At 45.6% G+C, this 24,865-nt stretch overlaps 1 protein-coding gene across 1 annotated transcript; it reads left to right on the forward strand.

The window, feature by feature from the left end:
* Nucleotides 1–1,368: 1,368 nt before the first annotated feature.
* On the forward strand, nucleotides 1,369–24,526 carry LOC142403964 (E3 ubiquitin-protein ligase RBBP6-like). Its single transcript, XM_075490263.1, has 9 exons — nucleotides 1,369–1,534; nucleotides 3,884–3,983; nucleotides 6,076–6,112; nucleotides 6,658–6,742; nucleotides 10,674–10,777; nucleotides 11,402–11,420; nucleotides 11,524–11,579; nucleotides 24,352–24,431; nucleotides 24,520–24,526. Exons 1-9 carry the CDS (start codon nucleotides 1,369–1,371, stop codon nucleotides 24,524–24,526), a joined length of 654 nt encoding a protein of 217 aa, XP_075346378.1.
* The last annotated feature ends 339 nt before the right edge of the window (nucleotides 24,527–24,865 follow it).

Below are 24,865 nucleotides of genomic sequence, written 5' to 3' on the forward strand. Positions count from 1 at the left end.
TGTTTGAGGGTGGTGTCCTCTGCCTGCTCAGCAAAGGCCTCGGCGAAGGTGGCAGGCCCCTGTTTGGGCAGGTCCGCGGGCTCCCCTGGGGCCGCTGGGTTGGTCACCGCTGCTGAGAAGCAAACAAAGTCAACCCAACCCAAGGGCAGTGCAAGCTGTCCTCAGCTTGGCTGTCCACCTGCAGGCTTGGGTATCCCCCAAAACTCACCTGTGGGCTTTGTTGTGGTTCTGCCGGTGATAGGAGCCAGGGCGGTCTGGTGGGGGCTGGTGGCAGAGATGCTGTCCTCGATGGCCACCCCATCCTTGTTGGAGGCCTCTGACAGGTTCTGAGCGCTGCTGGGCAGGGTGTGGAGCACAGGGGGGCCCTGCACCCAATGCTGAGCCGGGGGGCAGCAGGGTGGCGGCGGTCCGGGCTGGGCAGGGACTTGCAGCGAGCAGGAGTCCGTTGGATACAGGGGTTCCCCTTGGACCATGGCCCATGGCCCCAGCCCCATCGGCTGGTTGGGCACCAGCGTCCCCATCACCACCTGCTGACCCCCGCTGTAGGCTGGCACTTGGGGGAGCTGCACCCCATGGGGGAGCTGCACCATGGCGGGGAGCTGCACCCCACAGGAGAGCTGCACCAGCTGCCCTGGGGTCCCCAGGGGTCCTGGCACCCCCTGCCAGACGCTGGCCTGCCCCAGCTGGTAGGTGATGGGGTGGAGCTGGGCAGGCTCAGAGGACACCGTCAGCCCTGGAACAGAGGGCAGCCCGCAGGCAGTGACTTGTGCAGGCATGGCCGGAACGGTGAAGATCACACTGGGCACCTCCATTGCCATCGGCAGCTGCAGAGGGAAGCTCTCTGCTGGGGGAAGCGAAGAGGGGTGATGGGGTGAGATATTGGCGGGCAGAGTGGCTGGGGGGTACCTGGAGGGCAGGAGCAGCAGGAGGAGCGGGAGCCTGCTGCTGTACCTGCTATGGCGCTTGGTGAGTGTGGGGTTTGTTTGGGGCAAACAGCCTCCGTCCCCATGGCGATCATTGCGCCAGCACCTGGGTGCAGTATGCCATTGTGAGTGTGCAGTGACCCGCTCGAGGCAGGCGTTTGGTTGTTGGCCGGGAAACCCCTGGGCGGAACGCTGAGGCAGGGGCTCCTGAGTCGCCATAGCGAGCAGTCAGCGCTGGGAGCGCTCTGTGCGAGAGAGGGAGCGGAGGCCGAGCGCCGTTCCCTTTGAGTGCCTTCGGCCCACTCCACCTCAGCCTGTGCTGCTTGCCCTGACCCCTCGGTGGGTCCTTCCCCGTGCTGCCGCAGGCCGTAACGTGGTGCAGAGGCCGCGGCGCCTTCTGCCACGGTAGACGCTGTTGTGGAGTAGGCACCGCCTGGCCCCAACCATGTCGTGCGTCCATTACAAGTTCTCCTCCAAGATGAGCTATGATACGGTCACCTTCAGCGGCCTCCACATCTCCCTGTGCGACCTCAAGCGCCAGATCATGAGCCGCGAGAAGCTGAAGGTGGCCAACTGCGACCTGCAGATCACCAATGCCCAGACCAAAGAAGGTGCGTGGGGGCAGCGGGCGCGGGGCCTCGGGGTCCGACTGGCTGGTGGCGTCGCAGACTGCACCGCAGCAGCCCTGGCCTGCGGGAGCTGCACTCTGCTCTTTGTGGCTTGTCCCCACGTAGCGTGAGTCAGTCTGGGGCCCATCCTGCTAATATAAGCAAAAAGTAAACAGGACTGTAAATATCAGTGGAAAAAAATGATATGATGGACTCCTTTTAAGATGCTGGGAAGGCACAATGGATGGTTAGGACGTATTTTAAAGGGCAGGGGTGTGTGTGCGTCCTCTTCCATGCTTGCTATAGAGGCACGTTCTATAAAGGCAGAATTCCCTTCCAAAGGCCTATGCTCAAGAATGATGCATTTCAACTTGCCTCCTTTGAATTTGACCTGAATTTCTTGACCTGTCTTTTAGAAGAGATGTTCTCACAATATTGTGGAAGAACTGCAAACTCCAGAACTCAGGGCTTTGAGTCCTCTTTCCTGCCCTGTAACATTCTGACACAAAACACTTGGAGAATGTGCTCTTCTGCTTCTCAGGCAAAATACAAGAAAAAAGAAAAGAACCCAAAACCGCAATGGGACTCTGATCTTAATCCAGTGGTTTGTGATCTGGACCACAGAGAATAGCCTGTATGGCTCTGTTCAGCAGGTAGAAACAGCTGCTTTGGGCTCCTAGGACTGCAGCTGGCATGGTCTCCCAGTTGTTTGTCGGGGCCTCAGTACTGTTTGAGCTCCTCCTCCATGACAATGTCCCAGTGCAGGCCTTTCTTGACAGGTGGCTGTGTAATGGTTAGATTTTCCTTTTGAGAAGAGCTCTAGGGGTTGGTTTCAGGATATGACCTCTGTAAAAGCTTCTGGTATCGTCATTAGTAGTCCTTTCTCCGACATTTTGAAACTGCTCTGAATTCCAGAGGAAGCATACTGTTTGGTTCCCTAGGTGGAAAGAACAGGAATTAGTTTCAGCAAAATGATTTCTCGGTTTTCTGACGAAGCATTCTGTCATTTGGAAGTAGAAGTAAACTGTTCATTTCGTGGTTGAAATAATGTCTTCTGGTAGGTATGTTTTGGTCTCAGAGAGGTTCCTGCCTGTAGGAATAATATACTGAAAAAGGGAGCCGAAATTGTGAAATATTCCTATTTTGTGTGTGATCACTGAGCAAAACCGCCCTGACAGAGCTTGACTGGAGATACAGCAGCTTTGGTTTTCAGACCATCGTTCTGATTCGGTCTGCAAAGCTTTTAGTATGTACAGCTGTAGGCAGATTACAGGGAATGGCTGCTGATAGTGCTTTAAAATATTTAGTCACAGCCAGCTCGTGTAAGTACAAGATACAAACCATTCTCATGGAGAGATCTTTGCGTTTTAAGCTGACTCAGTCCAAGTGTCTCGGGGAGTTGTGGGGTTTTTTTGTTTGGGCCTTACAGAAAAGGTCAGAAGGCTTTCCTCCTCTTCAGAAGACTAACATGGTGTAAGCCAAGGCAAAGCATGGATAGCTTCAGGCACACGCTTCTTTCAAAAGGCTCTTCAAGGCTGTCTTCATAAGTCATTTGGTTTGAGTCTCTCTGCTCTGCAAAAAGTGCATCGAAAGAATCCACGTCCCTTGGGCTGATTCAAACTAGATGCTCAAGAGGGCAGATACCACCTTAGTTGGAGCCAATTCTGCCCTACTTGTGAAAGCAAGCTCAAAAAACCCCAAAATCTCTGTGATCCAATGTGTAGCCCTGCCAGTTGTGTTTCCATGTCAATGTAAAGCCCTGAGCAGCTGACAAGTGTGGCTGTTGATGGATTAAGCTGCAAGAAATAGACAGAGATGGCAGGCTGTCTTCTGTGTTCTGTCAGTCTTCATGGGTGAATCGTTTTTAGTGAACAGCTATGAAAGCAGTGGCACAGAGTTTCCATGCTTTAGCTGAGTGCCTGTGGTGTTGCAGGGCAAGCTAGTCAGACTTTGGAATGTGGTTTAAGCAGGTGAGACTTTGCTGTGGTTTGTTTTTCTCCAGAGATGTCTTGGTTTTGTAGCCTAAGAGCAGCAAAAGCAACGTAAGCTAGGTCAGGAAAGAACCTCATGCATTAGCAGACTCTCCTTTAGTGACCTTTGAGCCCCTTTTGCTGTTGGCGTTCAAACTATTTTTAAGAAATGCAAAAGATTTTACTGCTTGTGTTTGATTCTCAGACCTGAGGATTTCTTGGAATGTCCTGTTAGTGTGTTGGGACAATAAAAGCGTGATGTTACCTAGAACATTTTTCTTTTTAATCTGAAAGGGATTCTGTGAAGTGCTATGTAATGACATATTAATATACATTCTTACAAACTGACTCATGTTTTTTTCTGTGTTTGTGTTGTTTTCAGAATACACAGATGATAATGCCCTGATTCCTAGGAACTCATCGGTAATTGTTAGAAGAATCCCTGTTGGAGGAGTTAAATCTACCAGCAAAACATATGTTATGTGAGTATCCGTAAAGCATGGTATTCTTTCTTAGGGGTTCCAGCGTGTGAACTTTTTGGATGGCTATTAGTTTACAGAGGCATTCAGACTGTATCTTTCTCGTTAAAGCTGCTGTTAGTTTTTGTTGTCATGGGGTAGATTTTACTGTATCTGTCCCAAAGGAGACTTACCTTTTTAGGCCTGCTGGGACATGGGGTTCAAACTCCAACAATGGTAACTTTTAAATAAGAGGAGTCTGTTGGGTTTGTTCTTGGGGCTGATTTTTCTGAGACCAAGGCTGTAGATGCTGTTTCCTCTCTGTGGAGAGATTCCTCATCACATGTGTTTGCTTTTAGTGCTTTTATAGTCCAGACAGACAGGCATTGTAGTGTAACCTGAGACTTTGTTCCCATCTCAGAAGAGTCTGATTCTCAGGGCTTGACTATTTCTTGCATTTGGGGGAGGCGGGGTGGGATATGGCAGGTATTCTTATGCCCCAAATCTGGGTTTTGTGCGTACTAGCTATAGAGGAAAGACCAAGGGTTGCCAGCTGGGGAACCACGCAAACAAGAAGTTGCATTCCTAAGTGATTCCTATTAGTTTCCTAAAGACAATGTCCGTTTCCAGCAAGAGAAGAAGAACACTATCCTAAAGCGTGTTGTCTTTTGTGCGAGTGCGATGAAAGAGTAGTTAATCCTTTCCAAACTTGAACCTCAGTAAGCAGTTTAGCATGTTACCAAATGTTACCAGTTCTCTTTCCAGGTCGGTTTTTACCCTGAGGTGATATGTGTGCTCCAGGATTTAATTCTGTGTTCCTAAGCTGTTTGGAGGACAGAGAATCAGGTGTATTGATTAAAATTACAGATATTCAACTGCCATCCTGACTCCAGGATTATTGCTGTCATTTATGTATTCATACAGTCCAGATCTCTATCAGCTGCATTAGCATTGTTTGAATGGTCATGTTTTCCAGCCTTCTTTGAGATACGCCTCTCCACCACCATTAGTAGATATTATTAGCTTGTGGTTTTGCCATGCCTTTCTGATGTTGCTTCTCAGTAAATAAAGTAGACTAGTGAGTTACAGTGTGCCTTGAACAAACAGTACAGCAGCGTCCTGGTACCCATGAAGCATTTGCAAGCAAAAAGCCCTGAATTTCTATGGCTCTGCATGTAAACTTCACATGAATTCCACAGCAGCCTTTGAATTGCCTCTGCTCATGGGACACTTTGGATGGTGTAGGAATTGTTTGTTAATGCCATCAATGGTTGCATGTCTGATTGGTGATGAGTAGCATGCAGACACAGATCAATGAGTACGTGGAATCTCAGCAAGTTTTCAAATGTAATAATTATTTCCTACAATATTGTAGCATTTTCAAGATTATCTTAAAGCAGATTCAGGCAGTTAAGACCTTTTTTTCCCAAAAAAATCCTAGGAACTGCTTTCAGGTGAGATTTCTGCGCCTATTTTTAGTCAATATAGCATATGTAACACATTGAGCACATTTTGGCACTTTCATGGCTAAATATGGTAGATATCTGAACAGAGTGCTTGGGCTTCCACAGAGAAACACTGTTGTAAAGACGATGCTGCTGGCAGTTTTGTTATTTCTTTGTCAGATGGCTGATTTGTTTCATTTCAGTAAACTTGCCCTTCAAAGTGTCTAGAGCCTCCCTATTCTTTCTTAGAAACTGAAGTACTCTCTCTGGTACCTACTTGTAATGCTAGGGATATACGGGTTGGCTAAAGTTACCTTTGTACTTTCATGGTTGATTATTTAAGAACACAAAACTGTAGTAGAGGCTTCATATTTTTGATACTTACTCGCAGAGACAAAATGTCTGAGGACTTCGCTTGCACTGTTGTGTTCTGTATCTCTAAGTCTTGGAGTAATTTGTGACAAAGTAGAAATGTGATTTGGGGTTTTTTTTTTTAGTTGCACTGCATGCACCAAGAGGGAACAGTTTATGTATACGTACAAATGTTCACATTCACTAGAGTATCAGAACAGAATGTTTTGATGTTCAGGTTTTAGAATCTGTTTTCACTGCTTTATGTTGGGTACAAGTGCCTTATTTTAAGTTCTGATCACCTTTCTTTCTTCTTCTAGAAGTCGAAGTGAGCCAGTGAGTGCAACATCAAAAGCAGTACGTAAAAACCAATCTCAGCCTTTTTTCTACGCACGGCCCTTAATTGTATGCAATGTAGCCTTGTATTAATTTTCCACACATTACCTTAATAGATATTTTCCACTAAAAGATAGTCTATGTTGTAAGTACTGTGCATTTGATTCAGCATAGTAAAAAGTGAGTAATGCCCTCATTTGCACAGTTCTCCTGTGAATATTGGTATTTGTGCCTAGTAATGCATTGTATTTCATATGGAATACGCCAGAATATTTCCGGACTGACTTTGTGTTGTACAGATAATGTATGATGGTTTTTGGATCACGTAGGTTGAAGGTTTGCACAACTGAACATGGTGCCATGTTCTACATCTGCCTGTCCATAGCTAGTGCTATGTCTGTCTGTATAGCTTGTTGTGTGCTTTTTGTTTCTTGCCATAAAAATTGTTTGGAGTGTATTTGTTGCATTTTCACATTGTATCACTTAGCTTTTGTGTTTGAATATGAATATGCATTTAATATGAATATGTGTTCAACATGAATGTGTGTTTAATTTTTTGTGAACAGATTGATGACCCTTCTGCCCCTATTTCTCTGGCCCAGCTTATTCAGGTATATCTATATTCTCGTCAAGAGCTTAAAGAAAAAAAGTGTTTGGTTTGTATTTTTAAATCTTATACTGTGATGCATAGCTGGATAACTCTTGTAATGTGAACAAAACATTAATTTGATTTTTAAGAATTTAAAGTGTTTATTTTCACTTTAAAATGTCTGTATATTTTGATACTGTCCTGTAAGGAGTAGTTGCCAGTTTGGGAAGGTAGAAGGGGAGCATTTCATCAGCCTCAACGTCATGTTGTGGTATTACTCATGTTCCAGACACAAAGAAGCAGCACTTTAGAAGCTGTTTACTGTTTTTCATGCATTTCGTTAATGTTGCATTGGAAACTAACACAATTTTCAGAGAAGAATTTAATTGGCTGTCAGTGATGGACATTTCAGGGGGGTTTGCAACAGCCGAATTAGAGGTGTTTCTGGAACATGGACACAAGCAGGGTCATTTCTGCATTTCTAGTTATTACAGTTAGAGATCCAATCTTTGGATGCTGCACAATTTCATAAATTGTAGTATATCTTCTCCTTCAAACAGTCTGGAGCTTAAAAATCAGTTTCAAAATCTGGATAGTATAATTTTTTCTACACATAGCTTCAGTCCACTCAGAGGAAAATGGGATTGGTGACACAAGCCTTTATGTGAGGTACAAACAGAGCCGAAGGTTCTGAGTGCCCGAGAAGGCTCTTTTTAAGGAGGTGAACAGGCACATAGACAGCATGTAATGGTGTAAGGACTCCCCAGAACATCTTCAGGACAGCTGTATTTTATAGAAGCAGCTGTTTTCATGCAACCTCAGCTAGCGCTGTGCTGCTCTTCACAGGACGGGGTGAGTGGGGTTGTCTTTGGCTGTGTGGGCTTAAACGCGTTTCTAATGCCTGTGTCAAACAATTCCCTGTGAAACAGACTGCCAATCTGGCTGAAGCCAATGCTCCCGAGGAAGAGAAAGTAAAAGCTGTGATGATACAGTCTTGCCAGCAGTATGATCCCATCAAGTAAGTGTGGATAACGTCAAATCTGTTCTTTGAAGATTCTGGAAAAAATTGTGGAGGTGTTGGTTTTAACAAGAGAGACACATGCATGCCTTTCTCGTCTTTTCCCAAAAAACCTTTTAGTTACTTGAGGAAACCCTTGGGTCCACCTCCACCATCATATACGTGCTTTCGCTGTGGAAAACCTGGCCACTATATAAAGAACTGCCCAACACATGGGGTAAGATTGTGGGGGACTTCTGGTGTTAGTTTGTTTTTAACGTGTTTCCCTTGGCAGTTAGGTAACAAATACATGAACACTCCTATTAAGACTCATTTCTCTTGGGGTGAAATAGAGAGGCTATATGGCAGTGTTGCAAAGCCCTTCAAAATTCAAGGAAAACCTGGAATTTGAAATGTAACATTTTCTTTTTTCTAGGTCATTGACATTGAATATGTCCATAGATCTTTCTCTGTGAACTTGGATGCTTATTGTTATATATTTCAATATTGCTGGAAAGTTTTCTGGTTTTAACTCTTTCTAATGACAGTTCACAGTTTTTAGTATTCCGTAGAAAACCAAGGTGTTTCTGTTGACGCCATCTATTGAATATTTGCCTGTTGTAACTACACCAGTCTCTGGCTGAGCATTCATGCCATGTGACGTAAGTCACTGAATGCATATGCCTGAGGTACGAATACAACCTTCGTATGGAGAGGGTGAATATAAGTTTCCCCAGTGACTGATTCAGAGCACCGAATGAAGCTGTCGCTCTGAATTGCGCTCTGGAGTAGGAGCGGGTTTGTGTCTCTTGTCTGAGTGGGTGGTGAGCTAAGGGATATTGCACCCTTAGGGAACCTGAAGTGAAGCCAAAGCATGTCGAGTGAGTTCAAAACACTGCTCAAGCCTTTGGGACATCCTGGCTATATTCATTTAGGAAAATAAGTATTTCAGTTGAGCAAGCCTGACACTAGGTAAAAGGAGAGCCCTGAAGGCTTTTGCTGCTTAAAATAATCATTGCAATGTCATTGGAAGTGTGGGTCTTAAGATGAGCTATGTCTGCATTTCTTTTCTTAACAGGACAAAAATGTTGAGCCTGTTCCCAGAATTAAAAAGAGCACAGGAATTCCCAGGAGCTTCATGATAGAGGTGGAAGACCCCACTACAAAGGGTGCCATGCTGACAAGCACTGGGAAATATGCAATACCAACTATTAGTGCGTACGTATGGAATTAAATGGACTGACCACAAAGTGAACGAGAGAAACCATGCGTGAATGTCTGAGGGGCAATGCAACCAAGTTGGCCAGCATCTGTAGTTACAGGGCAGGAAGCATTGTCATTGTCTCTTAACCATAAAATCCGTGATGCTTTCTAATATTACAATAGGGTGGTCCTACTGTTCATGGCCCTGGACATTGATAAATCTGGTGGTACGCTAAGAATCTGTATTTCTGTAAAACATTTCAGTAGTGTTTACAGAGTAGTCCTCTTTGAAAGCTCGTTTTGCTTCTGCTTTATGTTTCAAAGGCTTCTGGCAACATTTGTCAACTAACGGTTGGATTGAGATTTAGTCCCCCTCTGACTTTTATCAAGTAGTTGCTATAACCTAAGAAAATACTCCTGTGGGCTGACGAGAGTGGCGGCTTTAAAATGCATTGGTAGCACCTCTGTTTTTCTGCCATGGATCTCCTTTTGTAGAAGCTGTAACATCGACTTCTTCCATTGATAAAATGTCCTTACTGGGAGACTAACTTTATCCTGAGCCTGCAATTTACGTTTACCCTCTGGCAAAGGAGAGGTGGGATCCTTCTCACCTGATTTGTAGCTGTCAAACCATTGTTTTTCTAGTCTGAGCTGATTTCTTAGTTGATCCAATGAATGGGAGAGCTCAGCAGAAGGAAGATTGTGTTGTGGCTATAGAAAAGTAGTTTAAACTAAATGCCTACGTTGTAGAAGGCTGATGTGGAGGGAGGAGAACTCCAGCTGTTCTCTTCCTTTGATAGAATACAAAGCTTGGAAGACTTTTCCTTTACCCACGTTTAACTTTTTCCTTTTTCCTTCCCCACCCCCCTCCAGGGAAGCTTATGCCAGAGGAAAGAAGGAGAAGCCTCCCTTTTTAGCAGAGGAGCCGTCCTCCTCCTCCTCCTCAGATGACCCTGTTCCGGAAGAGTTGTTATGTCTCCTCTGTAAAGACTTGATGACTGATGCAGTTGTTATTCCCTGCTGTGGAAACAGTTATTGTGATGAATGTAAGTGTTACTCCCACGTTTGTTAATTCAAAACATCACAGCTGATCTTCTGAAAGCAGAGAGAGGAGGTAATGGAATGACTTTGTTACCAGCTCTATTTCATACTTAAGTATACCCTGAACAGGAAAGGACTCTTCTCCTAGAAAGGGAAAAAAGAAAAAAAAATAAGCAGAAAGCTTAGTACCTAGTGAAAGCCTCTTTACATGCAGAGGGGCGAGTAGGAGAAGAGCGCATAATTGTGCAGGTGATGACAGTATGAGATATTGAATGCATTTAGTTTGTCCACACCCTTTCTCTCCTAAAAAACTGCATAGCCAACTCTGGTGACTTCCTGCGGTCTGCAACAAATGCAGAGTTAGGCATTTAATCCACATTCTTCTCCACGGGAGAGCTTGTTCAAAACTTCAGAACTCAAACCTACTAATGGTTTTTTGAGACGTGTTTTATTCATTAACCTGGAGGTTGGTGACTTCTCACTGTACTAGATAGTGGAAAGAAGACTAGTCGAAACATCGAGACACAGCCTACTCTACATCTTCAAATGTTGCAATAGTGCAATGTCAAAACTGTCTCGTTATTTGCTGCGTACTATAAATTTTTTACACCGTTGAACACGTATAGCTTCATGCTTTCACTTCAAGAGCATATTCTCCCACTACCCATCTTCGTGATTTTATAATTGATTAGAACCCCCAAAATTTCCTCTGTTTGGCTAAAAACTGTTTGGATGATTCTAAACATACACAGGTATTCGAACAGCATTACTGGACTCGGAGGAACACACATGCCCAACCTGTCATCAGACGGACGTTTCTCCTGATGCTTTAATTGCCAACAAGGCCCTACGCAAGGTAAGGTGATGACTTTTACATCAACTGTTTGTAAGAAAAGACTATTTGTAAAAAGCTGAAAGGGAAGAAAGGCTAATTTACACCTCCTTAAGCAAGGCCAAGTTGAATAAGGCTAAATGTACCTTTCAAGTACATTACCTGTTGTTCCAGAAGCTTACAGCTCTTTAGAGACAATCTGCACATTCAGGTCACGCTTTTGTTTAACGTGATTGCCTCACTTTCAATTTCGGTGTTAACACTGAGGTACTTGAAATACAGATACTCTGAGTTACCAGTCCTTGATCTTGGTGTTTAATGTGATGTGTTCATATAGCTGTATGTTCATTGATTTTAGGCTTGATATCATTTCCAGGAGTACACAAGTCATTTTACTCTGTGGAGGCTTTTGTTCATCTATCTACTGAAGTTTCATATTGCCTTTTTGTAAATGTTTTTCTGCCTCTAGGCTGTCGACAACTTCAGAAATGGAACAGGCTACACAAAAAGGCTGCGCAAGCAGCTCCAGCAGCAACAGCAGCAGCAGCCGCCACTGCTACAACCTCCAGCACCACTCATGACTGCTGTCCGACCTGCTGCTCTGGTGACTGCCGGTGAACTCTATATATCTTCCTCTGGGTCCATCAGCAGTGTGTTGGAAGACAAGGTAAGTTTTATTTCAACATCCGCAGTGATTTGTGTATCTTAGTAGAGCTGATTTTCCAACTCCTTGCATTTATTCACACGGGCTGTCAGGTTCCTCTACTAAGACAACCGGCATTTGCAAGTCTTCTGGGCCCCCAAGGACAATCAATATCCACAACTGGTAAGTAACTATAACTGTAGAATTTCTTTTACAAAAAATGATCTTCAGATAAACTGAATGGGATTTTTTTCTTTTTCCTTTCCCCACTCCAAAAGGGCATCCAAGGAAAGGCAGAACAATTTGCTCAGCTGGTGGCAGACCAGGCTGGGAACTGTGAGTATGCCACAGAAATTCAATATATTACTACTTGTAACCTGTTAAACGAGGCCTTAACACATAACTCACACAACAGCTGGTTTCTAATGAAATAAGTATGCCCAGAGAGTTGCGGAGAATACAAGTGGTAATTAATTCTAACAACATAGGCAGCGTATGTGGAAGAAGTTACCAGAAGTTTGAGAGAAGATTAATTAATATCTGTGCAGTCCTTTGAAGATCAGCAGTGTGAAGTATGAAGCGTCTCAAGGAGTGGCAGAGACGTGGTGGGCACTTGGCACATGGGAGGTGGGCGTCTCTTAAGCAGGGGCAGGCTCCCTCCAGAGTCGCAAAGCTGAGTCTAAGGAGAGAAGACTGAGGGAACTGTTGGGGGTGAGGATGTGGAAGGCAAGTCTGAGGGTCAAGAAATGAGTGTAGTCTCAAATGAAGAGAAAGCAGGGAGAAAAATGCTGAAGTTGGGAACAAGAAGCGCTCGCCACTGTGCTCCCGCTTCCTTCGCTTTCCTCTTGAACATCAGGGCAGAGCGTAACAAACAGTGACACGTGTTTGGGGGTTTCTTTAGAAGTTCAAATCGAGGACGCCCACGCAGTGAACATACCCAAAGGCCTCAGGCCCCAACACTGCAGCATCAACGGCAGCCTTTGTGCCTGTGCCTCCACCTCCCTTGTCTCCTCCACCACCCCATGCACTTCCTCTTCCTCCGGGGGTACCAGCACCACAGTTCCCTCCTCAGTTTGCACCTGGTCAGCCTCCATCTGCTGGGTACACTGTCCCCCCTCCAGCATATCCCCCAGCTCCTGCACACACGTCATCAGCTTGGGTACCAACAGCAGTACCCACGGCTCATTCAAATACCATCCCAACAACACACGCACCTCCTTCAGAGATTCACAGAATCATAGAATCATTTAGCTTGGAAGCGACATTTAAGATCGTTGATTCCAATCGTAAACCTAAGACTGCCAAGTCTGCTACTAAACCATGTCCCTAAGCACCACGTCTACGTGTCTTTTAAATACCTCCAGGGATGGTGACTCAACCGCTTCCCTGGCAGCCTTTTCCAGGGCTTGATCACCCTTTTGGTGAAGAAATTTTTCCTAATACCCACTCTAAACCTCCACTGGAGCAACTTGAGGCCATTGCCTCTTCTCCTATCACTTGTTACTTGGGAGAAGAGCCCGACACCCACCTCACTACAACCTCCGTTCAGGGCGTTGTAGAGAGCGATGAGGTCTCCCCTCAGCCTCCTTTTCTCCAGGCTAAACAACCCCAGTTCCCTCAGCTGCTCCTCACAGGACTTGTGCTGTAGACCTGTCAACAGCTTCGTTGTTCTTCTCTGGACGCACTCCAGCCCCTCAATGTCTCTCTTGAAGTGAGGGGCCCAACACTGAACACAGGATTTGAGGTGCGGCCTCACCAGTGCCGAGTACGGGGGAACAATCACTGCCCTAGTCCTGCTGCCCACCCTATTTCTGAACCAAGCCAGGATGCCATTGGCCTCCCTTATGTAGGCAGGAGTTTTACAGAGAACAACGGAGACTTGAAGAGGAGTAAGTATTTGGCTCAATGAAGTTACGTTGTTTTTCATTTTTGTCTTTCAATAGCGTATCGGACTGCAGTTACACGGAAGTGCAAAAAGAAAGAAAGAGAAAGGAAGGAAAGAGAAATTCCAAACCTGATGAGTTTACCGCTGATTTTGCTAAGGAAATGACAGAGTGTAAAAGGATGAAAAAGGAGCACAGGCGTTCGTTTTCCAGGTAACTGCTTTACATGTCCATAATGGAGAAGCAGATTGTCCAGAAGAATCAGGAGGAGTTCCTCCGCTCCACCTCTCTAACCAAGAGTCGTAACCTTCGTTCTAGGTCCAGGTCACCCCCAGAGAGGAGATCCCATGCCCAGTCAAGGTCTCCAGTATTTAGAGGCCGCTCTCCCACTGAACGGACTCTACCTCAAGGGGAAGGAGGAAAGGAGTATTTTAAGTAGATATTATAGTTAGGACTAAATAAATTAAATGAAAGACAAAGCAAAAACATTCGCTTCTTGTTTGCTCTGACTGTTCCTGACTGGGGCTGTGGGTAGCCATAGGGAGGGTGGAAGCCTTGCATCTCTCTTTACAAGTCCTCTCTCTCTCTCACTGTCAAAGCACTGCAGCTTCGGGTGCTCCTAGTGTTGGAGACACAATTAGCTTTATTCTTACAGCTAACTCAGGTCTTGGTCTAAAGTGTCGGCTTTTTTGGGGGGTTTGTTTGTTTTTTTAATACACATATTTCTGTATGTGTTTCAAAGCAGAACCTGGATCTTAGTGTGGTAGGAATAAAGCACTGGGAAGCTTGCCAGTTATTGTGGAACAGTACAGCAGCAAAATGAAAATTAGTGAAGGTTTGTTTAAAAAGATTGCATGAAAGCTTTTGTTCTGCATATTTCTTCATTGTCTTGCTCTTATGTTAGCTGTCGTTCTACACTTCCAAAGTTGTGCTGCTGTCCTCCTGTTACTACAGCCAAAGCAAGAGAGTGGACCCTTTTTGCTTTAGTCTTGGTGTTTCAGTCACTGCAAGGATCTCTAGTTGGTATTTGTCCTTCGAGGCTGCAGAAGTGCAGAGAGTCATGCCCATTGTTTTAGCGCCGTCAAGCACAACTGTGATCCTTCCTGGCTGAATTTTTAGTGTAGCCAAGCTGTGGGGTTTCAGGAAACCACTCTAATGTACACGTAGCACACCCACAGTGAGATTAGCCTTTTCCTCCTCTTTTCTGTCCCCTTTCCCACTTGCTTTGTGCCAGTTTCTGTTTAGTCTTCTGTTTCCAATGAGAGTATACAAGTTTACAAGTATACAAGTTGTATACAAGTTTCATGGAGCTCTTGTTTCTACTTGTCTGATTGGAGGGACTGGCAGGAAATAGAAAAATACAAGAACTAATTAACAGTTTATGAACTCTTCTGTTTCAGTTACTGGTCAAGACTAGACTGTTTAATGCTAGACTCCAACAGAGAGCTTTCCCAATTTCTTGTTTGCTTCTGAAAAACCACCAAACGGTCGTGGTGGTGCCTGCCATGAGAGAACATAGGCCTGTTTTTCCACGTGTAGAAAAGAGTGGCATATGGAGCAGGAAGCTTCAAAATCCTTAATGAGACTTCCTTTTTAACAGAACTAGGTACAAAATGTTCTGAAAAGAAGGAAAGGTGAATCTTCTGGTAAGACTTGCCCTGGAAAGAAGGTCTCTTTGTCCAGGTCTGGGTGTTCCTCTCCAAAGGCACATTTTCCAGAACTTTTGAGTTACTGATACAGTAATGCTGTCTGTGCTTTCCTAAACACAGAGAGAAGGAATGACTAACTGGAGTGAGGCATCACCTTCTGCACGTCGATATTTTTCCCCAGAGCCTGCTAACGCTGCTCCCCTGAATTCTTCCACTACGTTAGGCAATAAAGGACAAGAGCTTTTTCCAAGGAAGGCTTTGAATCTCTCTTCTGATCAATTTAGTGACCTCTTGAGGAGAGCTGTTTGGATAGTATGGCCTGTGGTCTAATACAACACAGGAAATGAGTTTCCTCAGCTTTTAGAGGCTCCTCTGTCACGGCAAACACACTTTTATTTCAACAATTGGAGCAGTTCCTTTTTTTCTACACAAAGTGGTGGGTTACTTTTATGGCTGGAGTTTTGGATGCGCGTTTTTCTTTGGGTTTTGTGGGGTATGGCGAGTTTGGCATTTTTAAACTTACTGACAGGAGGGGCAGAGTTCCTGTTTCAGGGCTGATATGCCTGCGCTTTGTTTTGACAGGTACCTGCTGTGTTCATAAAAGCACAGCCACGTGCATGTAGAAATGATGAGGCATTAACTGATTAATTTACAAACGGCATGGAAAATATGTTTCCTGTAGTGCTGCTGCCTTCTGAAATCAACTGAAATACTGTTTTCAATCCTTTCTAGCTGAAAATTGACAGCTTCCTTACCCCTGGGACTTTTAAGCAGTTGTGAGCATTTGACAAGGGTCCCTCTCGGAGATATTCTGCAGCAATAAGTTGATCTCAGGCCGGTCTGGCATCTTAGTTCAGGAAAGCCAACTATGCTAAAGGACAGCACTGAAAAATACGCTGAAGCCCCATGGAAACTGATGTGGCGTGATGATGGCTAAGTGCTAGAATAAGGCTGGCAGGTTAGAAAAAGGCTCGAGCTGATCTCAGTAGTGTTCCCATGATCCTTCAAGTGCCTTTTATATCACCTGGAAACCCACTGCGAGATTGATTTTTGGAACACCCTAAATGCAACGGAACAATAACAGTATCTCTCACTATCGCCATGGACACGTTACTTGCAATCTCACATCCAGACCCCCTCAACTCCCAAATGTCCCCATATACAATTCCTTCCTCCATTTTCCAAATGGCCCTGAAGGAGGGGGAAAAGAAAAAAGTTAACTGAATCTCAATAACCCAGATTATTTTCTTCTACTGGAATGTGCAAAATCATTTGGAAGGTAGTAAAAAAGCCTCCCAAATCTTTCTTCTCATGTTGCAGACTTATTTTGCTTCTAAAACACAAGAGGAAAAAGACAACGCAGGCAATACCCCATATTCAATACAAGACAGACAATACATACGAGACAATAAAGACCACACCGCACACTACGTACCATACATACAATACAATACACACAATGCAATAGAAAACACAATATAAACAATTGATAGCGAGTTCACAGAGAACAAATGGTGCCCTTCTTACTGTAGCGACATAGTCAAGTTTGGAATACTTTGTGAGCAGATGGTTTCAAAATTTGCTCTTTGTGATGAGATAGAAGGGAGTCTTGAGACACTATATCCTTGAGTAGAATAGAGAGAAGCAAGTCCTGAGACACTGTATGCTTGAGTAGAATAGATAAAGGAAAAGGGTGGTAGAATAAGTTGGGTTTGTATACGCAAGAATGGTGTAACCAAGCCAAAACCGACCTGAGCGTGCACGAAAACAGAGTTCAACCAGTGGACACGGTGAGGAAGACTATGGACGTCCACCAGAGGACCCTGGAAGACCACCAGAGGACAGGAATGCGCAGGCATCAGGGACATTGACATATCTGAATGAGTTCTAGGAAATAGTAGGAATATGATAATCATTTCCCAGCAATCTAATGAAGATGTATATTTGGATTGTCTATCATTTCTGTAGTTGCGCAATGCGGCGTGCACATGAGGTGGAGCGATCCCCTGTGCGCCCGGCGCCGCAATAAAGAATGCCTGCATTCTAAACCTCCAAACTGAGTTTTAGAGGGTTCTTATTTTGCCGACTGAGGGTATCACAATGCACATGATACGTACAATACAATACATTCAATACGATACATACAATACCTACCAGACCATACCATAAAATACATACAAGAAATACTTTACCATACGATAAAAGACAACACATACAATGCATATAAGACAATGGAATATAAAATGCAATTCAAAAATACAGTACATACAGTACAATACCTACAATGCCATACATACAATGCCATGGATTACAAACCATAGAATACAATCTATAGAGTACAAAGCATAGATACAATACGTAAAATAAATGGGAAATACAATAAAAAAAGGAATACAATACACAATACAATACAGAAACTAAAATACAATACATACCATAATATACCATCCATACACACCGCACAAGGCATACCACACAATATATACAACACAATACATACAATGCAAAATACAGTACCAAATACAAGATACAATACATACAAAATACAATATATATGACACATACAATACATATGATACATACAGTAGAATACGATACATAGAAGACAATACGATACATACAATACAATAAATACCATACTGTAACAGCACAATAAAAAACACAACACGAAACAGACTACAGTACCATATAAAACATAGAACACAATACATACAGCACAACACATACAATACATACCTTACACACAATACATACCACACCATACAGTGCAATACAACATACAGTGCAAACCATACAAAACAGGTACAAAACACACAACACATACAACACGTGCCATACAGCACATGCGACATAATACACACCAGGCACACAATACACACCAAAATACAATACAAAGTGCAACACAATTCACAATGCAACACACACTACACCCCAGATACATTGCACTGTCCTGTACAGCACATGCTATAGGTACCATACCATAGCATACCATAGCAATACAATAAATACCAAACCACACACAACAACACAACACACGCAAAACATGCAATATAGACAATGCAACCCATCCAATACCATAGATACCATACCATACCATACAAAACACAAAACGATAACTACAATACAACAGAGAGATTACCATAAAGACAATACAATAAACAGAAAGCAGGCGGATGATTTGCTCTGCGTGGTGGCAGAGCTACGGGAGGAGGTAGGAAGGTTAAGGAGCATCAGGGAGGCTGAGACAGAGACAGACTGGTGGTGCCATGCTCTGCCCCCCGAGACAGGAACAGGAGCAGCAGCAGCCACCAGTAAGAACCCACGATCAAGGGGATCCTGTATCCCCCCGCACCGGGCTGAAGGCAGCAGCTCCAAGGAGAAGAGTGAGCGGAGGCAAGTCCACGCTCGTGGCGGCAGGCGAACGCCCTCCTTGCCCACCTCGCCTCCCCAGGTGCCTCTGCACAGCAGGTATGAGGCCCTGGGGGTAGAAGGCCAGTCAATGGAGGATGGGGTGACAGTCCACCTACACCAGAGGTGTCGCCCAGGGCAGAAGAACGTACCTCTCGTATTAACACCACCTCCACAAGGAAGAGAAGACGGGTTATAGTTGTGGGCGACTCCCTTCTGAGGGGAAGCGAGGGCCCGATATGCCGGACGGACCCTCCTCTTAGGGAAGTCTGCTGCCTCCCCGGGGCCCGGGTGAGGGATGTCACGAGGATACTCCCTAGCCTGGTACGGCCCTCGGACTATTACCCTCTCCTGCTCTTCCATGTGGGGGGCGATGAAGCTGCAACACCAAGTCCTAGGGCAATCAGAAGAGACCTCAGGGCCTTGGGACGGCTGGTAAGAGACTTCGGAGCACAGGTTATTTTCTCCTCTCTCCTTCCAGGTGTGGGCAGTGACACTGGAAGGAGCAGAGGTACCCAATCTATTAACTCATGGCTCCGTGGCTGGTGTCATCGCCATGGTTTTGGTTTTTTTGACATCGGGATGGCCTACAGAGCACCAGGATTGCTGGCGTCTGATGGGATTCATCTTTCTCAAAGGGTGTGGTGGTTTAGCCCCAGCCGGCAGCCAAGCACCACGCAGCCGCTCGCTCACTCCCCCCCCCCCCCCCGATGGGATGGGGGAGAGAATCGAAAGAGCAAAAGTAAGAAAACTCGTGGGTTGAGATAAGAACAGTTTAATAATTGGAACAAAATAATAGTAATAATAATAATGAATTATAATGAGAGGGAAAAAAACCAATGAGAGAGAGAGAGAGGAACAAAACCGAAGGGGGGGGGGGGGGGGGGGAATATATATATATATAAAAAAAATTACAACTGCTCACCACCCGCCGACCGACACCCAGCCAGTCCCCGAGCAATGATCGCTACCCCCCGGCCAACTCCCCCCAGTTTATATACTGGGCATGACATCATATGGTATGGAATAGCCCTTTGGTCAGTTTGGATCAACTATCCTGGCTGTGCCCCCTCCCATTTCTTGGGCACCTGGCAGAGCATGGGGAGCTAAAGGGGGAAAGAATCCTTGACCAATGTAAACACCGCTTAGCGACAGCCAAAACATCAGCGTGTTACCAATATTATTCTTATACTAAAATCCAAAGCACAGCACTATACCGGCTACTAGAAAGAAAACTAACTCTATCCCAGCCGAAACCAGGACAAAGGGGAAAGAGAATCTTTGCTCAGGAGCTTGCAGGGCTCATCGACAGAGCTTTACACTAGACTCGAAGGGGGAGTGCAGTAATATCAGGCTTGCACGAGGGAAGCTGAGGGACGACGTGCCACGGTTAGAGGGAGCGGGTGCCAGCGAGGGCACTCGGCCTGTGTCACTGGGGCACAGCTGAAGCTGAACAGAGTTGAGCTAGGGGATACTGAGGCAATAGGAGCCAAGAAGGAAACGCCAGTGAAGCCCCTCAAAGCACAGAAGGGCTGTTCCTCTGTGAAGGAGACACGGACGACAGCCCAGCTGAAGTGCCTCTACACCATTGCACGCAGCGTGGGCAACAAGCAGGAGGAGCTGGAAGCCATTGTACATCAGGAAAACGATGATATGGTTGCCATCAGGGAAACATGGTGGGATGACTCGCACAACCGGAGTGCGTCGACGGATGGCTATAAACTCTTCAGGAGGGATAAGCGAGGCAGGAGAGGCGGTGGGGTAGCCCTATACGTTAGGGAGTGTCTGGATAGTTTAGGGCTCGATGATGGTGACGAGAGGGTGTAGTGTCTATGGGTAAGAATCAGGGGGAAGGCCAACAAGGCAGATATTGTGGTGGGAGTCTGTTACAGACCCCCCAACCAGGATGAGGAGACAGATGAACTATTCTATAAGCAGCTGGGAGAAGCCTCACGATCGCTAGCCCTTGTTCTTGTGAGGGACTTCAACCTACGGCTGTCTGCTGGAAATGCAATACAGCAGAGAGGAAACCATCTAGGAGGTTCCTGGAGTGTGTGGCAGATAACTTCCTGACACAGCTGGTGAGGGAGCCAGCTGGGGAAGGGGCCCCACTGGACCTCTTGTTCATGGACAGAGAAGGACTTGTGAGCCATGTGATGAGAAACTGGCTGCTCATGGCTTGGACGGGTGTACTCTTCGCTGGGTAAAGAACTGGCTGGATGGCTGGGCCCAAAGAGTGGTGGTGAATGGAGTTTCCTCCAGTTGGCGGCCCGTCACAAGCCGTGTTCCCCAGGGCTCTGTGTTGAGGCCACTCCTGTTTACAATCTTTATCAATGATCTGGGCGAAGGGATCGATTGCACCCTCAGTAAGTTTGCAGATGACACCAAGTTGTGCGGGAGTGTTGATCTGCTGGAGGGGAGGAAGGCTCTGCAGAGGGACCTGGACAGGCTGGATCGATGGGCTGGGGCCAGTTGTGTGGGGTTCAACAAGGCTCAGTGCCAGGTCCTGCACTTGGGCCACAGTGTCCTGGTTTCAGCTGAGATAGAGTTAATTTTCTTTATAGTGGCTGGTATGGGGCTACGTTTTGGATTTGTGCTGAGAACAGTGTTGATAATACAGAGATGTTTTAGTTGTTGCTGTACTAGTCAAGGACTTTTCAGCTTCCTGTGCTCTGCCAGGTGCAGAAGAAGCTGGGAGGGGACACAGCCAGGATAGTTGATACAAACTGCCCAAAGGGCTATTCCATACCATATGACGTCATGCTCAGTATATAAAGCTGGGGAAGAAGAAGGAAGGGGGGGACATTTGGAGTGATGGCATTTGACTTCCCAAGTAACCACTACGCGCGATGGAGCCCTGCTTTCCTGGAGATGGCTGAACACCTGTCTGCCCATGGGAAGGAGTGAATTAATTCCTTGCTTTGCTTTGCTTGTGTGCGTGGCTTTTGCTTTACCTATTAAACTGTCTTTATCTCAACCCACGAGTTTTCTTACTTTTGCTCTTTCGATTCTCTCCCCCATCCCACCGAGGGGGAGTGAGCGAGCGGCTGTGTGGTGCTTAGTTGCCGGCTGGGGCTAAACCACGACAGTCCTTTTTGGCGCCCAATGTGGGGCACAAAGGTTTTGAGATAATGACAGATTTGATTGGAATGTGCCAGATAGAATTTATAGCTGTTATTGCTGTTTAGCTATTAATCAGCAGGCTTCTGTGCTTGCCATAGGCTTGCTTGCCTTACTGTACCTTAGAGTCTAGGGCTCGTTAGTGGCTGCTTTTTGCTTTCACTGCTTGCCGTGCTGCTGTACTGCTTATCGTCTTACTCTGCTGTGCCTGGGAACATTTTGATAACAGCCATGGCGATGCGTCTGGGCTGGCAGATGGCCAGGGCATTGCTGCTGTTTCTGTGCTGCTGTACTGGACAGGCTGGAACTCTGCTGTGAACTCGAGTTGAAGGGACTGTGGCCTGTGGATGAATCCACGTGGGAGCAGGACACCCCGAAGTGTCTGTGCCCATGGATTAGCCCATGCCAGAGCAGGTATATCTTGAAAAGTCTGTGGCCATGGTTATGTCTGTGCCACAGCAGGTATACCTCTGAAGGGATTGTGGTCCAAGGATAAGTCCACGCTGGATAAGGTGCACCTCGAAGCATCTGTGGCTGTGGACGAAGTCCATGCTGCAGCAGGTACACGTCGAAGCATCAGTGGCTGTGGACGAAGTCCATGCTGCAGCAGGTACACCTCGAAGCATCAGTGGCTGTGCATGAGGCCGTGTTGCAGCAGGTACACCTCGAAGCATCAGTGGCTGTGCATGAGGCCGTGTTGGAGCAAGTTTACTTCTGAAGGTACTGCATTCTGTGGATAAGTCCAAGGTGGAGCAGGGGCAAGGGGAGGACTTCATTGCAATGTTAAACCTGATGGTCTGTCCAAAGGGACCAGGAGTGGAGATTGTAATGGAAATTCCTTTAAATTGTTGTATCCCGGGATTTGAGTTGCATGTTGTGGGAATTACTATAGCAGGAACCCCTTGTTGCTAGCCAGGCTAGGAGCAAGGGGAGAAGTTTATTGCAATGTTAAACCCTATAACCTGGCCCAAAAGGACCAGGGGTGGAGATTGTAATGGATATACCTTTAAATTGTTGTAACCCATGATTTGAGTTGCGTGTTATAGGAATTACTACAGCCGGAACCACCTGAACCAATGGAGGAGAAGCCTTACAAGAAGCAGTGCGAGTGCAGCAATGACCTGACCTGAGCTGGCCTTGGTGCCCAATAACTCCAAGCAACACACCACCTCTCCTGTCCTGAGTAACAACCATAAGAGATGAAGCCCAAAGTCATGGACTAAATGAACTCAGTGGACATTTTGTGGACATTTTTGGACATTTTACAAATATTTTGTAGGGGTGGTCCATAGACTAAGGGAATGATATGTGTGTATTATATCAAAGGATGGGAAGGGTGATGGTGGGTAATGAGAATGTATTGGATAGTATGAGACCTGAGCATGACGTAAATGGTATGGAATAAGGGGTGGATACTGTCCTGGTTTCAGTTGAGACAGAGTTCATTTTCTTTATAGCGGCTGGTATGGGGCTATGTTTTGGATTTGTGCTGAGAACAGTGTTGATAATACAGAGATGTTTTAGTTGTTGCTGTACTAGTCAAGGACTTTTCAGCTTCCTGTGCTCTGCCAGGTGCAGAAGAAGCTGGGAGGGGACACAGCCAGGATAGTTGATGCACACTGACCAAAGGGCTATTCCATACCATATGACGTCATGCTCAGTATATAAAGCTGGGGAAGAAGAAGGAAGGGGGGACATTTGGAGTGATGGCGTTTGTCTTCCCAAGAAACCATTACGCGTGATGGAGCCCTGCTTTCCTGGAGATGGCTGAACACCTGCCTGACCCTGGGAAATAGTGAATGAATTCCTTGCTTTGCTTTGCTTGCGTGCGCGGCTTTTGCTTTACCTATTAAACTGTTTTTATCTCAACCCTCAAGTTTTCTTACTTTTGCTCTTCTGATTCTCTCCCCCATCCCACCGAGGGGGAGTGAGCGAGCGGCTGCGTGGTGCTCAGTTGCCGGCTGGGGCTAAACCACAACAGGCTCTAAACTCTCATTTTTAGGGCCAAAACCACTTTTCTTAAGGTCCAAAGCTACATTTATAGAGTCTGAGTTATCATTTTAGGGTCCAAAGTGTCATTTTTAGGTTCCAAAGTCGTATTTTTAAGGAGTCCAAAGCATCAATTCTAGGGTACAAAGCCTCATTTTTACCGTCCAAGCCCTCACTTTAGGGAACAAAACACCATTTGGGGTCTCCAAGCCTCATTTGTATTGTTCAAAGCCTCATCTTTAGCGCCCAAACAGCTTTTTCAGGGCTGAAAGCCTCATTTTTAAGGCTCAAAGAATCAGTTTCAGATCCAAATCTTCCTTTTTAGAATCCAAAGCCTCATTTGTAGTGTTTTAACCCTCATTTGTAGGGTCTTAACCCTCAGTCTAGGCTACCAAGCCTCATTTTTAGGGTCCAAAGCCTCGGTTTTAGTTGATAAACTCCAATTTTGAGAGTCAAAGCTCCCATTTAGATGGCCAAACCCCTCCTTATTAGGATCCATAGCTGCATGGATAGGGTTCAAATCCTTATTATAGGACACAAAGCCCAATTTCCCGGTCCAAAGCCTCATTTCTAGATCCAGACTCTCATATTAACTTACCAAAGTCTCATTTATGTGGTCCAAAGCCTCATTTTTAAGGTCCAAACCCTCTTTTTGAGGGGCCAAATACTGATTTGTAGGGCCTAAACCCTCTTCTTAGGGAACAAAGGTTCGGGTTGAGGGTCCAAAGCTTTATTCAGAGGCTCCAAAGCCTCATTTGTAAGACACAGATCTTTCTTTTAGAGGCCAACATTTCATCTGAATGTCCAGATCCTTGGGGTCTGTTTCTAATCCCAAATTTTGAGGGTCCAGAGTCTCATTTTTAGAGTGCAATGCCAACTTTTTAGGGTTCTAAGCCTCATTTCTAGGGTCCAAATCTGAATTTTTTAGGGTCCAAAGCCTCACATGTAGAGTTTAAAGCCATAATTTCTGTTCCCAAGTCTCATTTGTAGGGCCCAAAGCCTCATTTTTAGGATCCCTGCCCTCATTGGAAGGCTCTCAAGCCTCATTTTGACGGCCTAAATGCTCCTTTGTAGGGTCTAAGCCCTCACTTAACAAGCAAATCCTCCGTTTTAGGGTCCAAAGGTTTATTTGGAGAGTACAAAGTCTCGTTTCTAAGGGCCAAAGCCTCATTTTGAGTGTCCAAATACTCGTTTTTTACGGTCCAAATATTCCTTTTGGGGTCTAACTCTTTCAGGCCTAAAGCCTAATTTGAAGGGCTGAAAGCCTCATTGCAGGGCCCAAATGTTCGTTATTTTTGAGGATTTAAAGCCTCTTTTCTAGGGTCCAAATCCTAATTTTTAGGGCCTGAAGCCTCATTTTGGGGGTCTAAAGCCTCATTTTTAAAGCCTAACTACTTGTTCTGAGGGGATAAAGCCGTAT

The sequence above is a fragment of the Mycteria americana genome, unplaced genomic scaffold, assembly GCF_035582795.1.
Source record: "Mycteria americana isolate JAX WOST 10 ecotype Jacksonville Zoo and Gardens unplaced genomic scaffold, USCA_MyAme_1.0 Scaffold_49, whole genome shotgun sequence".
NCBI lineage: Eukaryota > Metazoa > Chordata > Aves > Ciconiiformes > Ciconiidae > Mycteria > Mycteria americana.